This window comes from Nasonia vitripennis, assembly GCF_009193385.2.
Source record: "Nasonia vitripennis strain AsymCx chromosome 2 unlocalized genomic scaffold, Nvit_psr_1.1 chr2_random0005, whole genome shotgun sequence".
Lineage (NCBI taxonomy): Eukaryota > Metazoa > Arthropoda > Insecta > Hymenoptera > Pteromalidae > Nasonia > Nasonia vitripennis.
The window spans coordinates 2,497,807-2,515,250 of record NW_022279612.1 but is presented as its reverse complement, the minus strand read 5'-3'; the positions used below and the strand labels follow the sequence as shown (position 1 = coordinate 2,515,250).

Sequence of the window (17,444 nt, the reverse complement as noted above, 5' to 3'; positions counted from 1 at the left end):
AGTACTTTACTACTGAATTAAAAACAACAACAATCAATGAAATAACAAAAACTCTTAAAAACATAGACCGGGAAATGCAGGCTGATTGCGCCAATCCACGTTTTGAAATAGAAAGTAATGAGCTCTCATTAAATAAAGAATCCGTAGAAAATACGGAGCAATCTTGTAATTCTAAAAATGCACGTGAATCAGGTGAATATGGATTGGCAAGTGTAAGGGAAGCAGATAATAACGCAATTGACGCGGTATAAGAATCAGGGTATTATGACAACCGCACCTATGATTAATTTGTTGACTCATGCTTGCAATTATCCCTTGAAAAAAGTAAAAATTTAAGAGATAATGCTATAAATATCGTTCCAGACGATCAAGACCACAACATGAAAGAAACAGAGAGCGTCGAAAACGAACATGAATTATGTTATTCAGAGGAAGGTTTAAATGAAGGCGTGTTAAATATGAGCGTCACGGATGCTAATGATATAATTAATTTCGCGTGGATATGGCAGAAACTTCATGATGCATGCGATAACCACGATACTCTTTATGCCTGCAATTTTAAGAATTTAAAACTGATTGGCACTTTCAGAAAAGGATTGACAAGATATTTTACTTTTAAGTGCGATATGTGTGCTTACACAGTAAAAATATCTGGAGTGTGCGATAATCCGGATGAGATAGAACCTGCGGTTGGTGCAGCATTGGGATGTCAGCATGTTGGTACAGGACTTTCTCAATTCAATGAATTGATTGGCATGTTAGGTATTCAAAGTTTGAATTACTACAGCTGGCAAAAAGCACACTCCAAAGCTGCGATTTATGTCAAAGAAGCATCTAAGAATGAAATGGCTAAAGCTGCAGCTGAAGAGAGGAGTCTCGCAATTGAACGTGGTGACGTTGTTCATGGTATACCGTGCACAATGGTTGAAGGTGATGGATCATACCTAAAACGCACGTACATGTATGGTAAATATGATTCATCAGCGTGTTGTGTCGTAATAATTGGCAGATATACTAAAAAAGTACTGCAGATTATTGTAAAACAAAAAACATGCGCGATTTGTGATTATGCTTCAAGCAAAAATATAACTCCTAAAGAACACACTTGCTATCGGAATCATGGGAAGAATCAAAGCTCGCTAGCATGGAAAGCGCTGCAATGGCAGAGGCATTCGCAAGTAGTGTTAAAGAGCATAATTTAATCTATAATGTATTGATTTCTGATGGAGATAGCAGTAACTATAAATCAATTTTAGACAGTAATCCTTACGGAGAGTATGGTGTTGAAGTTAGAAATATACATTGTACGAACCATATTTTAAGAAATGTTTCAACAAGCATCAAAGTTCTTTCGAAAACTAAAGGTCGACTAGGGCAATTAAGAAAGAAAATTAAAGATACCTCGTTTCATTGAAGCAATTGGACAATGCGTTCAGACTATAACTGAAGAAGATATTTCTTGGGAGTTCAAATGTAAAGCTCTACGAAATAATATCAATAAATTACCCTGTCACATTTTTGGCGATCACAGTAAATGTGAAAATAACAAGTATGGGTGTAGTGGTCAGGCAGTTGGCAACGAAGAAAATGTTGTTACAGCTTTACGGGAAGCTAATCTCATGGATGACGTTGAGCAGTGCGTTTTTCGAGCTGCTAATAATGTATCAAGCTTACTTCACAAAGTTACAACGAACAGATCAGAAAGTTTTAATGTGCTTATAGTAAAATCGATTGGTGCAAAACGTCTCCATCTGTGTAAAAAAGATTCATATGCAACCCGTTGCCATGTTGCCGCAATATCACAAAACACTGGATCAACAATTAGTCCAATTTGCGAAGCAGCAGAGAAGCAAGTCCCAAGTTGCACAGAATTTCTTCAGCAAAAACGGCAAAGATTGAATGCATTACGACAATTAAGAATGGCTAATAGAGATCCGGTTGAAGAGAAGATCAATAAAGCTTATCGTAAAGCTGATAAAGATTATGGTCTGAATGCCCATCAGCCTGATATAAATAAAGAAGAATTTTCAGATCGTGTCAAGCAACATTATGCTATTCTGAACGCATGGCGTCTCGAGAGAGACGCTATTGAAAGCCGAACGAGGAATTAAAGCGAATGCAATGAATGGAGGTCTATGCGAAAATGGTTGGTAACTGCATCTAGAATGGGAAAAATATGTAAAAAACGTCCTGAAACCTCATGTGCAGCGTTCGTTTCAGATATATTGTACCCTCAAACGTTAAAAGATCCGGCATTAGACTATGGTATCGCTATGGAGTTTGTTGCTAAAAATGTTTTAACAGATCTCGGGTACGATGTGCAGCCATGTGGACTATTTTTGGACCCAGAAGTCCTTGGAATAGCAGCATCCCCTGATGGTTTATTAGGTGTAGATGGAATACTTGAAATAAAATGTCCATTTACGGCAATGCATATGGATCCAGAAATTGCTATCAAAGACAAGAAGTTACATATCGGCAAAGCTTTTTGTATAGAAAATAACGAATTGATTCTTAAAGAAAGTCACGAATATTATTACCAAATATAATATATTATTACCCATAGAAAATATTGCTTATTCGTTATATTTACTTTTGTTGGTATAACAATGATGGTGATTGAAAGAAATGATGAATTTATTGAAGAAATGATAGTTCAAACTGCCCAGTTCTATCGGGATTGTTTATTACCTGAAATAATAGATAGTAGAAGAAAAAGACGTATGCCTTTGCGAGAACCAGAGTATATACTGCAAGCTCAAGAAGAAACAAAGCAACGACAGCAGCTACGAAATGAAGCTAAGAAAAGCAAAGAAAACGAAAGTAAAGAAACAAAAGCGACGAAAATGAGTACCACACAAAAAAAGAAAAAGGCTTCAAATGCAAACGCTAATAAAAAAGGATTGAAGAGGAAAGCACTGGAGAATGATGAAGAAATTTCACAAGCTAAAAAGTTAGTTCAAGAAGTCGAAACTATTGAAAATAGTGGTAATGCCGCTTGTGATATTGACATTAATAATCGAGCTTGTAATAGCAATGAAATAAAAAAAGCTACTACGAATGTAAATAAAAAAGAAAATAGTAAAAACGTTTCGTTTAAACGAAAAGTCCCACAGAAAAAATTGTCAGCTGTTGAAAATAATATTGGAGAAGTGGAAAAAACTTTAGAAGAATTAGGATTAAATGATAAAAAAGATAGCGAAAATAACTCAGATGTAGACTTCGATGTGCCCTTGACTGCAGACATGATCCATAAACAATGCCAGGCGATTTTCGAAAGAAATGGTATTCATGATAATTAATTATTTATCAGACACGGATGACAATGGAACTTAGATTAGAAACTAAGTAGTCTGAAAATTACATAAACAGAAAAAATCATCACAGTTCAGAGTCAACAGGTAAGTAAGTTTTTACTCCCGATAATTCCTACAGGAATTGCCTAAAACATTTATTGCGTTGATTAATCGCGCAAGAAAATTATAGTCATTTAATTATTGCGTTGAATAATCGCGCAAGAAAATGATTGCAATCAAATTTAAATATTTATTATTGCGTTGAGTAATCGCGCAAGAAAATGATTGCAATCAAATTTAAATATTTATTATTGCGTTAAGTAATCGCACAAGAAAATGATTGCAATAAAATTTAAATATTTATTATTGCGTTGAGTAATCGCGCAAGAAAATCATTATCATTTTTTACATTAATTATTGCGTGGAAAAATCGCGCAAGAAAATTGCAATAAAATACAAATATTTGTTGCGTTAAGTGATCGTGCAAGTGAATTAAATCGTAATTTAAAAATCGTGCACAAAAATGCTATAATAAATTGACTATATTTATTGCGTTAAAAATTGTTCAAAGTGAGTAGTAAGTTAATTAATACTGCGTTGAATCATCGCGCAAAGAAGGGTTACAAAGGATTATGATGCGTCTCCATCTGCAATATTACAGTTACTGTCGATATATTTTTTTCAAAATATAATAGCAATAACTATATTTGCAGAACCCAGATATAAACATAATTCATTGTATTTATATACATTTTTAATTGTTTTTCAATATATGCATATAATTTTAGAATTAAATAAAATGAATTATTTTTAACATTGGAAATAGCCTTTCTAATCCATATACGTCAACCTCTCCGTCAAGTGGTGTAACCTGTTATCACAAACGAGGCTCTGATGCCACATTTTATATGTAATGTAAATCATTTATTTGAAGATTCTATCGTTACTATTAAAATAAGTTCTTTATATTTTTTAAAACAATAAAGTATATAAACGTAATTACGGATATTTTTGGATTTCTCAAATTATTTTTCATAACATTCTTTGAATCTATACCTTTCTTATACTCAAATAATATATTTCAATTCAGGTAAAAATTATGTAGTTCTTCAGATAATTCCAAAAGTACATTGATACTGCCCACCCTGGGCACCAGGTACCTAGGAGGCCCTTTCCTATATTCGTGTTCAGCGACCTTGAAAACCCCCGAGTAACGAGTTTCGGCAAATTATGTTATTAATTTCCCGCAAAACTCTAGGAGACGACGTTAATACGACCGATCCTGGGCACCAGGTACCTGGGAGGCCCTTTCCGTCACTATATTCGTGTTCAGCGACCTTGAAAACCCCCGAGTAACGAGTTTTGACTAATTATATGAATAATTACCGTAAAACTCTAGGAGACGACGTGGACACTGTCCACCCTGGACACCACGTACCTCGGAGACCGTTGCCGTCGCAATATTCGTGTTCAGCGACTCCAAAAACCCCTTGAGTAGCAAAATTGGATTCATTTCCTTATTTACCAAGTTGTTAATTTATTATTCATTGTCTCTTTGCAATGCACTTCTAAAATGCATATTTTTATACTCTTCCTTATTGCAATATGTGCTCTAATACACACGGTGGCGCGAAATATACAGTCTATAGCGAGCTTGTTTCGATAATGCGTAAGTAATCGGCTGCTTCGCTCGACTTACCGAACTCAAAATCCGAGGCCCCCCATCAAAGTGCCTAACTTACTACAGCCCTGACATATCGATAAAACAGCGCGGCGTTGCGTTTACCGTAGTACACTTTTAGCCCGCAAGACGTTTGGCGTTACTATCAATTCATACTTCCGGAATAAGTGTGGAGCACTCTTAAGTCAAACCTGACTAACAAGAAAAGAGCATGCGCTTCGAAAAATAGATTTAACATGAATTTTTAACTAATTCTTGTTAAAAGATACTAATTTTGAGCCAATTACTTCACTACTTGAGAAAAAAAAACTTTATTTACTAAGGAATAAATAATTACTTTTGCATGTTATTAATTTGAATACTTTCATTGCTACCATTGCTACAAATTTGCTGTTGTTGTTAGAATAAATATATTTTAATTTTATTAAGGGGATGGGTACACCTTAAATCGTCAAAAAATGAAAAATCCGATTTTTTGTTCACCCTACTAAAAAAATCGCGCGAAATTCGTGCGAGAAATTGGTCGAAATCCTGGCGCGATTTTTTTCAGTAGGGTATATTTTTTCTAAATTGTTTAAAAAATGAATTAAGCTAATAAATATATTCAGGTATAATGTAAAAAAAAATAAAACAATGTTTATATGTGTCATATTTTCAGGTATGACATTTCTTCAAAGGCCAAAATTCAGAATTTCCATTTTTCAGCTACCGCAGACTTACTTACGATTTGGGCTTCGAAGGGCACTTTCATACTGATAGATATGCTTCAAACACATATAGTTTCCAGATGAATGTGGGGTTATCCAAAAAAATATTATATAAAATATCCAGACAAACAGTTGTTGAAACAATTTTTGTTGATTATTTTCAGAAAACTTTTTTATATAATATTTTTTTTGATAACCCCACATTCATCTGGAAACTATATATGTTTGTAGCATATCTATCAGTATAAAAGTGCCCTTAGAAGCCCAAATCGTAAGTAAGTCTGCGGTAGCTGAAAAATGGAAATTCTGAATTTTGGCCTTCGAAGAAATGGCATACCTGATAATATGGCACATATAAACATTGTTTTTCTTTTATATTATACCTGAATATATTTTGTTAAAATAAAGATTCTTGATGCGTCGCATATTACTCGCGTATACTACCTATGTATAAAACCATAGAGTGGGGGCAGGTAGCGACGAAGCGATCTGGAGCGCCACCTCGCAGCGACCGCGTTGCCGCCGCCCGCTTTGGGGCCTCAGACATTTTTTTACCGTCACGCAGTGAGCATCTCCTTTCACGACACGAATAAATCCATTGACTTTCAACTGTGCTTGATCCTTTATTGTTTTAACCTGTTCCATATTTAATAGTTTAAATCATTCTTTAAACAAGGACAAATATAAACAAAAAATCCGATTTTTCAATCTTGACGATTTAAGGTGTATCTGTCCCCTTAATTCATTAAGTAAATGGTCGTATATTTTTTAGTTTTCGCTGTAAAATGTATTCATCGTATGCTATTCAACATCAATTTTCAACATTTTCAACAAATCAATCAAAAATATTAATTTTATTGATCTAGGAAATACGGAGCAAAAGGCCATTTAAGATATGGGACAGTTGGCGTAATGTTCGAAAAGGATTAGTTGTCAGCAATTTTGAAGAATTAGTTCATCGAGGTGAGAATGCATTATTTCCATACTTTTATTTTTGAATAATTTTCTTAGCAGAAATAACAAAATTATGTTTTTATCAATTAATCAAATTATACTTAATTCCATGAATCTTTGTAACTTATTTTTTTATAATTTTTCACTGAATCGAGCATTAATAGCTCATTGTACAATTAAATTGAGTCTTGATTTGGACAAAGACTTTACTTTATTATACAGTTCAAATTTTTTTTTTAATTTTTAAAAAATACTGTGAATTTTGCTAGACTGACATAAACGTTATCTGTCAAATCAATATTTGATTCAGCTTAATATGTCTACTAATATTTGTGATTTATTTATTTATTATTATTCTTTTTGCTTGAATATCCACAATTATAAATATTTATTTGACGTGTAGGAGTTTATACATTAGTGCTTAAGGGGACGGATACACATTAAATTGTCGAAAAATGAAAAATTAATATAGGAAGATATAATTATCTTTGATTCTTAGGTCAATAAAAGGAATTTCGTAAAAAGTAATTGTTTCAACAATTTAAAAAGTAACAAATTTTATATTAATATCCAAACAACCTTTTTTAATAATATTTTTTTGCAAAACCTTAAACTCATCTATAAACAATATGCTTTCGAAGCATATCTATCAGTATAAAAGTGCGCTTCGAAGCCCAAATCGTAAGTAAGTCTGCGGTAGCTGAAAAATGGAAATTCTGAATTTTGGCCTTTGAAGAAATGTCATACCTGATAATATGGCACATATAAACATTGTTTCATGTTTCTTACATTATACCTGAATATATTTAATAGTTTAATTCATTTTTAAACAATTTGGGAAAAATATAAACAAAAAATTAAATTTTTTATTTTTTGACTATTTAAGGAGTTTTCATCCCCTTAAAGGGGCACCACACCATTAAATCTTGAAAAATTAATTTTTTTTATTGCTTATTTTAATAGAAAATTTACCGTAGAATATGATCCTGGTATTCTGATTGCCGTGAAAAGTTTCGTATATTGTCTAAGTTATACGCCAAATAATAAAAGTATTTTTTATCATAAATTACGACTTTTTACGAAATTCCTTTTATTGACCTAAGAATCAAAGATAATTATATCTTCCTATATTATATAATCATTTTGGCAAGACTCCCCCCCCCCAACGACCACCACACTACCCCCCCCCCCCCGGGGGGTTAACAATTTTGAAAAATAAATATTTGAAAGGCAAAAATTACGAATTGAATTCTAACAAAAGGTAAAATTTTAAATCCTAGAATATTGGAAAGGTATAATTTTGAAAACCTAAATTTGGAAATTACAAAAATATCGCTTTTGCAATATTTTAACTACAAATATCACTTTTCGCAATATTTCAATTCAACATATTTGTTTTATAAATTTTTCTATTTCAAAATCTCAGTTTATAAATTTTGAATTTCTAATCTTTACCCTTTCTAATTTTTATTTTTCAAAATTGTTACGACTTATATCGATTTTTATCGTATTTTATCACTTTTTATCACGTTCTAATGCAAAAAGTGGAATTAAGATTCACTATTCAAGTCGATAAGTGATCTAATCGACTTCTATCAACCTTTTCCGGCAGGGAACTTTTAATTGCATACCATTACACAAAACGTATGTTATACTTAAGTTTCTTATTAACGTAATAATAGTCTCAACTTTTAAATTTAGTTCATTAGATGGCAATCCTTTACGAATGCTATTTAATATTCCGATCAGAAAATTTATGTATATGTTAGTCAGATTTATGAACACCGTGATAGGTTACAGTATCAACACTGTAATAAGTTTTTCTTTTCTTCCATTTGATTTAAGATTTTATTATCTATACAATAAGTATAATCATTGTAAGTAGTGAATATTACATTATTTAGTAAAGAATCTAGGCTGTAATCGAACATTTTTAAACATATATTATTTGTTTTTCATTCTTCGGGAATTTAAAATTTGTTTATCTTTCCTTCTCCTACTTTTAATAATAATTTTGAAAATTTTCTATTGAGTGAAAACTTGTTTATGTTTAATTTTAAAATATGGAAGTGCACCCTGCTGAAAATATTGACGTGATTTTGTGATATATTAAAATCAAGTGACACTATTTACTTCTATATTGGTGTTCGGATTTTTCATGATACAGAAAAATATGCTTAGTGTTACTGTCCGTAAGATTTTTTGGCTTATTAGTATGTTTTCTGAGCTAAACTATGATTTTCAACAAAAATATTAGTGAAAAGGCTGCTTATTTTTATAATATGTGAGTGTATAATCCACAAATGCTAAAATTACGTTTTTCTTCTTCAGCCCGAAATGAGAAAGGACTGTTAAGTTAGCCGCAAGAAGTGTTAGAACCGTGAAGTTGGCCGCAAAGCTATATACAAATGAGAATTGCTTTCTCAAGAGAATATTATATATATATATATAATTAAGAGGTTGCCAGTGCATACTCTGCGTTCCGGGGCTGTAACAGTAACTAGCTTGCCAGGGTGTCCGATAACGACGTCTAGGTAGTTAGCCCCGTGGTTTTTGGTGTCTAGGTGTAAAAATTATTCAAGAGCGTTGTCTAGGTGTACAGGGTGTCCGATGACGAGGTCTGGGTAGTTCACACCGTGGTTTTTGGTGTCTAGGTGTAGAAATAATTCGAGGGTGATGTATATTAGAACAATCAGTGATTTCATCTTAGTAATAAAAAGGTTACAAAAAAGCTGTGGTCGAATGGTGCTAAAGATGCTTATATTTTATTTTTACGACTTTGAATATGAAATACTGTAAACAATTTTACAAAAGGATTGAAATCTCTAAAATAAATTAACTCTGAAAAAAGTAAAAGGTTAGACGAGTTTGATATATTCCGCAACAAAATTACAGATAGAAAAGAACTGAGATCAATCAAACAGTCAAGTCAAGTTTATTATATTTAATCGTAATGAAGCAAAGAACAACTCTCAAGATATTTACTACGTCACTTGTCATGCCCGTTTCATTTTGTTTATTGGTGAACAACTAAATTTTCTTTTTATATATATATATATATATATATATATATATATATATATAAAAAGAAAATTTAGTATATATATATTATATATATTAGAGCTCTATATATACAGGGTGACCCAATTTAAACGGGCACCGCTCATAACTCGTCAGGGACAGCCACAATCGAAAAAATGGTAGAGACCAAAGTTGTAGGATATCGAAGGGGCAACCCGATGGTGACCTTGGATTTGACTTTGAACGCGTTTTTCAAGGTCATTTGAAGGTCAACTTTGGTTTTTTAAATAGGAACCCCATTCTTTTATTGCGGGAATGGAAAGAGCGGTAAATTTTACGTTCAGAATGGTATGTTCGGTTGCGGCACTGAAGGTCATCGCAAGGTCATGCAGCCAGAATGAAACCCCGCCTACGTAATTCCTCTAGCAACGCCAAATTAAAAAAAAGTGGTAGAGACCAAAGTTGTTGTATAGGGGGGGGGGGGGGGGAGAATTGTGACCTCGAATTTGAGCCAGTCCTACAAGGTCATTTCAAGGTCAAATTATTTTTTTTCAAACTTTACTTTTACTTTGTATCCGAGATGAAATCCCTTCTTAGATGTTCTCTGTCCAGCGGCCAAGACGCAAATGAGCCCTCGCTAGCGTCCAAACATAAGTCTCGCTATTCCCCGAATGATCCCTTCCGACAGTTAACTTGCGAATGACTCCTCTAGGTGGTCGCCACCTACCTACCCGAACTCCTGATGTGCGAAAAATAAAAATGGCTCCCGAAATAAGCCTTTTAAAATAAGTCCCGCGCTCAGTCTTGCCACCGCGACTCCGTCGAACCTTCCCCTACGACGCTTAACTCACGAATGATTTTCAAGCAGGCGCCCCGGCCCCGCGCCGTACCTGCCGCCCGAACTTTCGATTTGCAAAAATAAAAATAGCCTCCGAAAATTGTCGAAAGAGTCTCACACTCGGCCTTCCGCCAAAAATATTAACGAAAATTTGTATTAAAAAGCCAATCATCGATACAGAAAAAGATTAAGTAAAACATCGAAGTATTGTAGAAAAACGTCAAAGTTTGATAAAAACGTAAAAAAAATATTAAATGTTTTATTTTTAAAAAATCATAAATTGATAAACCGTAATGCCAAAATATGAATAGAATTTTACAATAAAAAGCCATCGATACAGAAAAAGAAAAAGTAAAACATCGAAGTATAAAGTAAAAAAGTTTTTATATTTATTTTACACACATTTATTATTTGAATCAGAAATAAATTGCATTATGTTTTTTTAAATAACGTTGTTGTTTTTCCATTTAATTTATTCATAAATTATTATTGTTTTAAGTATACATAGATATACATACATACGTATGTTTGTATACATATGCTATACACACATACATGTAAACACGCATGTTGAAAATACATATGTATAAGCAGAATTATAAAGTTTGTAATACATACCATGTCGTCACACAGATTATACATACAATTACTGGCAACAGTTAATATAATTATTTAGTGATAATTCCACTGTATAAATATTTTAATTCTATTAGAAATATTTTTGCAGCAGAAATTGGTAGGTACTTAAATTTTTTGCACTTTTCTATTAGATAAGTAATAATAAACAACCAACAACACTAAAAAATGTATGTTCATTATTTAAACTTGTACAATATGTAAGCTGTAAAATATTGTATTTAACACGATAATAATTAATTAATAACATACATATTAATATAAAATATTGCATCTAAAGTTATGTTAATGTAAAAAAATTTTTATCTAACGTAACAGAATATTTATTATTGTTAACAAATGAAGATTGTACTTTTTACATCATTTCATTTAATATTAAAAATAATACGAATATACATTTTCTATTAAAATTTTTGTATTAATGTCTTGTATAAAAAAAGTTCTGCAATACGTAATGAAGGTATTTCTTGAAGAATCAATTTACTTAAAATTAAAAAATGTTTGATATAATTTCAAGTCATAGCGATTATTCTAGAAAATATTGTTTAAGAGCTAAATATTCCGATTAATTACCCATATTTTAAATGTATGTATAAGTTTGATTTCACTTCATAAAATTTAATAAGTTAAAATAAATCTTTTACTAAAATACAATTTTAACTATTTTATAAGTTATCTATTAAAATTTACTTTTAACACTTTTGGAATTACAAAATATTTATTTATTATCTATTTCATAAAAGCTTCCTAATCAATAAATTATTTTATAATAAAAAATTAATAATTACTATTTGCAATTAAATAATTGTTCAAGTAGTTTTTTATTTATTATTTTTTGCAGAAAACAGTCTAAGTTCTAGTAATGCAGTAGAATTTTTAAATTTACTTAGATATTTATCGACTTCAAATACTAATTTAATAATTGAAAATATGTGATTTGAGTCATTTTTTTTATTTTTGTAATATTTATAATCTAAGTAAATATGCCGGACTATAGTCGAAGCGAAATTGTTGATATTTTATTGATTTTGGGAGAGTGTCGAAGAAATTATAATGCAGCAGCACAATTATATCGGAGGCGTTTCCCAAACAGAAATCATCATCCATCTCGAAGTACGATCCAGAGAATTGAACAGCGAGAGAGGCGAGGACCTCAAAGAAGGTACGCTAAATGATTAAAATCTTTTCTTCTATTTTAAATTTACTACTTCGTTTAAAGTGCAACATTTTACACGCTTTCAGGATCCGGAGTCGAAAAAGTGGGTGCTGTTTGAAAAAAAATAATTTGACCTTGAAATGACCTTGTAGGACTGGCTCAAATTCGAGGTCACAATTCTCCCCCCCCCCCCCCTATACAACAACTTTGGTCTCTACCACTTTTTTTTAATTTGGCGTTGCTAGAGGAATTACGTAGGCGGGGTTTCATTCTGGCTGCAGGACATTGAGATAACCTTCAGTGCCGCAACCGAACATATCATTCTGAACGTAAAATTTACCGCTCTTTCCATTCCCGCAATAAAAGAATGGGGTTCCTATTTAAAAATCCAAAGTTGACCTTCAAATGACCTTGAAAAACGCGTTCAAGGTCAAATCCAAGGTCATCATCGGGTTGCCCCTTCGATATCCTACAACTTTGGTCTCTACCATTTTTTCGATTGTGGCTGTCCCTGACGAGCTATGAGCGGTGCCCGTTTAAATTGGGTCACCCTGTATATTAGAGCTTCATACAAACACTATGGGTTATCACACGTAAAAAGGTACACCGAGGAACAGCAATCAGAAGCAATCTTTAAACGGACGCATTCCTTCATGTTCTCTCCCCACCACCTCAACAAGGAACAAGTCCGTTTAACGCTTACTTCTGATTGGCTGTCAGCTGCTATTCGTCGCTATTCCTTTTTACGTGTGATACCCCTGTAAGTACAATGTAACGGGCATGGCAAGTTACGTAGTATTATTATTGACGTATACTACGTAGTATAATTATCTTGAGAGTTGTTCTGTGCTTCATTACGATTAAATATAATATACTTGACTTTGTTTGATTGATCTCAGTTCTTTTCTATCTGTAATTTTGTTGCGGAATATATCAAACTCGCCTAACCTTTTAATTTTGTAGGAGTTAATTTTTTTTAGATTATGTATTTCTTCATGTAATTTTGATATGTGATTTGTGACGTCAATTTGTTATGTACTGATTTTGAACGTTTCATCGCATAATTTTATGACTTTTTGGAAAAATTGAAATACTTTAGCTTCATGAAACATTTTTACGTGATTTAAGTATGTTCTTTGATTGCATAAATATTTAGTTCAAAATAATTATACTCTTAAATACTTTGAATTTGTTAAAATGAGTGGCCATATCAAGGGGCGCGATAGCGCCGCTTTGGCAAGAAAAAGTACGAAGTTCGATTTGTCGACGGCGCGACCCTATATACTTTGAAATTAGGTGTTCCTAACCTTAAAAAAAATCTCGATTGCATTAAAATCATTATTATTGCGCGTATGCGCAATCTGTTGGTATCTACTTAAATATATTATCCTAATTTTTCATGTATAAAAGGTTCATTCAAGAATATTAAGTTATTAACTTAATATTGCAAGTTGAAAATTTGCTCGGTATATTTAATTTCGTTCAGAGTTTCCATCCTCTCCCGATATTTTTCGTCTCCTCCGGTTACGTGACTTCCGGTGAGTATATTTGGTATTATACACCAGTGGTTACAGTAGTTAATCTACTTTACCGACATTCGTCTGCTACTCGTCGACACGCGATTATAATATGCTATACGTATATATGCATATATTGCTATACGATTATATGCGCGATGCGATCAATGTCTGGACCAATAGTAGCTTGTTGTCTATCGAATAGATCAAGATTTAATGAAGTGCAATAGCAAGAAGAATATGCTTTGTAAAAGATGTGAAATCTCTCAAAAAAAAAAACTTTTTTCAAAAGTGAAAATTTTGGCAAGAAAAAGGCTAATAAACGTAGTGAAATCTCTAAATATAAAAATGTCAAGTAAATGTTTTTTTGCTATACGCATTAAAATATCATTTTTTGGGAAAACATCATTTTAACTTTAGTTTTATATCTTAATGCGTATAGCAAAAAAACATTTACTTGACATTTTTATATTTAGAGATTTCACTACGTTTATTAGCCTTTTTCTTGCCAAAATTTTCACTTTTGAAAAAAGTTTTTTTTTGAGAGATAGGTGTTACCATGCAAATGGTAGTGCGGAAAATAGGGGTTAATGAGTGATGAATTACTTTTCTATATTCTTTAATTTAGTAAAAGTATTAAAAATGATTAATTTCTGAGGCATAAGCCCCCATTTTCCGTACTACCATTCGCATAGTTGCACGCATAAGACCACTCATTTTAACAAATTTAAAGTATTTAACAGTATAATTATTTTGAACTAAATATTTATGTAATCAAAGAACATACTTAAATCACGTAAAAATGTTTCGTGAAGCTGAAATATTTCAATTTTTCTAAAAAGTCATAAAATTACGTGATGAAACGTTCGAAATCAGTACATAACAAACTGACGTCACAAATCGCATATCAAAATTACATAAAGAAATACGTAATTTTAATACATCACAAAATCACATCAATATTTTCACCAGGGTAGCCAAAGGTATAATGCTTTCATAGTTTCTGCTATTATAATAGTTCTACTACTATTCTTCACAACAAATTAAATCTGCTTCTCGTATCTTTTCTTTATCAGACTAAAATTGTAAAAATGCAATTTTTAAATTGGTAAAATCTCTTTTTAACTGTGAGGTACTTCCCATTTGAAACAGCGTTTACCTTTCCATAGATCTTTTGTAATTGTGCTTTATTAAAACAATTGTACATCAAAGAATCTTGCATCTTCTTCTATTGAAGCATCCACTCTCTAAATGCAGTTGCAATTTGGTATGCACAAGATGGTTAAGAACTGCATCCAACGTGGTAAGTGCAGGAAAGATCTTCAATTGGTAATTATTTGAGCATAGGGCGCTTCCAGTCTTTCATGTTGTAGATGGTTGTAGTATATTGGAAGAATATCTCAAAGCCATTTAGATTTCTCGAACCCCTTGACATAGCGTCCTTTAGATAGTTGTTAAGGACTCTGGGAAGGTGGAAGTACGTGATGCAGCCTAACTTTCAGAGTATCCCGTGATAGTTTAGCTCAAGCTAACGCAGGCAGATAGTCATCTTGGAGAGGTACCAGAGCCACTTCCTTGAAGACAAACTGGGTGTTGGGCATCTTGAATCCCTGGTCGTTTACGATGTCCTTTATTTTGGAGCAACTCAGTCGATGGAGAATGAAATAATGAGCTTAAAGGAGTTCCGAGCTCCTATATACCCTGCAACTCTAATTGAAATTCATATCTTCGAGGGTTTCCCCTTCCACAAACTTTGCAACCAATCAAATTTAATTACCCCTTCTACAGTGTCTAAACTACACCTACTCCTCTTTAAATCTCAATAAAATACGAGGTTTTCGATCAGAAGAATCATTCAGCCTGCGGAGCTTGAGATCAAGACTTATTTCCTGAGTATAATCATCATCATAGAGCAGTATTTCAAGATAATATCCCTTCACCTGTGGAAGTGCTATTTAAGTGTGTTAGCTAGTGACGCTACCCCCAAGGACATAAGAAGATGGTTGATATATGCAAGTGATTTTGCATATAAAAAGTGTTGTGCTTTTGATACGTGAGCATGAACTCAACGCTGAAGTTGTAAGAGTAGGTGTTGTAGTGAACAATTAAACGAACGTTCCATATATGAAATGGGATGACGTTGATAGTGCTTTCGGGAACCGAATAAATACGGGCATGATCACAAATCGCAGGCACCTGGAGATATCCAAGTTTTTGAAAGATGCGCGGTAGCACTTCGTTTCGCAAGTGAACAAAACTTTCCAAAAAGAACATAGTATGAAAGTGAACACCGTGCTCGCTGCCAAATATGTATATGTGAAAAGTGGTGAAGAGGTATCGAACATCAAGAACTTTAACACAAAGACGGTATCGATGCACTCAAGCACGGACTTAAACGACTTGTTCATAGCAAATGTTGTACAGCGTAGCGATGCGAACTCGGAAGAATGTCAGGAGCAAGAATCGGGCTGGACTCTGCGGACGGTACTGAATTTAGTTGTGAAAATCAACAAATACAATCCGTTGCAAGGCAGCTTCTAGATCGATTGACCGCCTATTATCAAGAACAAAAAGCATGCATAAACTTGATAAATGTCAACGATAATTTGTGCTTTAAATAGGCAATCTTATCGGCTCTGCATCCTGTTGAAACCAATCCTCATCAAGTATAGTCTTATACGCAACATTTTTATAAGTATAATTTTGATGTGATTGAATTTTCCGTAGATTCGAGAAACGTTGTCAAATTCAAGAGCTCTTCATGCTCTTGCTCTGGACGTGCAAAATATGTACAACAATCGAGTGACGATGAAAAATTTGACTAATGCGCAGAGACTAGAGTTTACCAGGGCTCATGAATGCCACAAATGCGAGAAGCTTTTTACTGCGAAAGATGCAAAGATTTGAGATCACTGTCATCTCCCAGTGGAGTATGTAATTCCTCTTTATATGTATAGCAATATTATATGTTCATGCATATCCAATTCCAATATTTTTACAGATATAGAGGTCCTGCGCATAACTCGTGTAACCTGAACTATCAGGATTCCAGGACCATTCCAGTAGAATTTTACAATATCAGCGGATACGATGCACATCTGTTCATCATGCAGATTGCTACTAGTTTTCGTGGATGCGTGTATGTGCTGCCTCAAATTAGTTAAGATACAAATCTTTTACAAAGTTTGTCGAAGGCCCGAGTATGAATCTACGCTTCATAGACTCGTTCTAATCCATGCCATCGTCATTGGACAAATTATTGTCATACCTGACGAAACTTGACACGTTGGAACGAGTTTTTGTGTATTTCCATACAACTATGTCTCTTTACTCGCTAAACTCGACAAGATGGTTCTTCCAAAAAATAAGATTTCTTTCGTAGTCTGTACGATGCGCCCATCTCCAACGAAGACTTTGAGTACGCTGAAAAAGTATAAAAGGATTTCAATGCACAAACTCTCAGACAGTATTCTGATCTGTATCTCAAGGCTGACGACATACTTTTAGCTAAAGTCTTTGAGAATTTTAGAAGTAATTGTCTAGATGCATATGGTTCGGATCCAGCTCACTACTACACGACGCCAGATCTGCCATAAGACGCTATGTTGAAATATACACAGGTAAATTTGATAATAATA

General features: G+C 33.1%; 1 protein-coding gene across 6 annotated transcripts in view; it reads left to right on the top strand.

The window, feature by feature from the left end:
- The window catches only part of Drep2 (DNA fragmentation factor-related protein 2), a 67,233-nt gene that overhangs the window by 23,683 nt on the left and 26,106 nt on the right, over positions 1-17,444 (top strand). For all 6 annotated transcript variants that reach the window (NM_001142871.1, XM_032601511.1, XM_031925100.2 and 3 more), the window contains 1 exon segment: positions 6,551-6,647. In NM_001142871.1, coding sequence (NP_001136343.1) covers positions 6,551-6,647 — 97 coding nt within the window.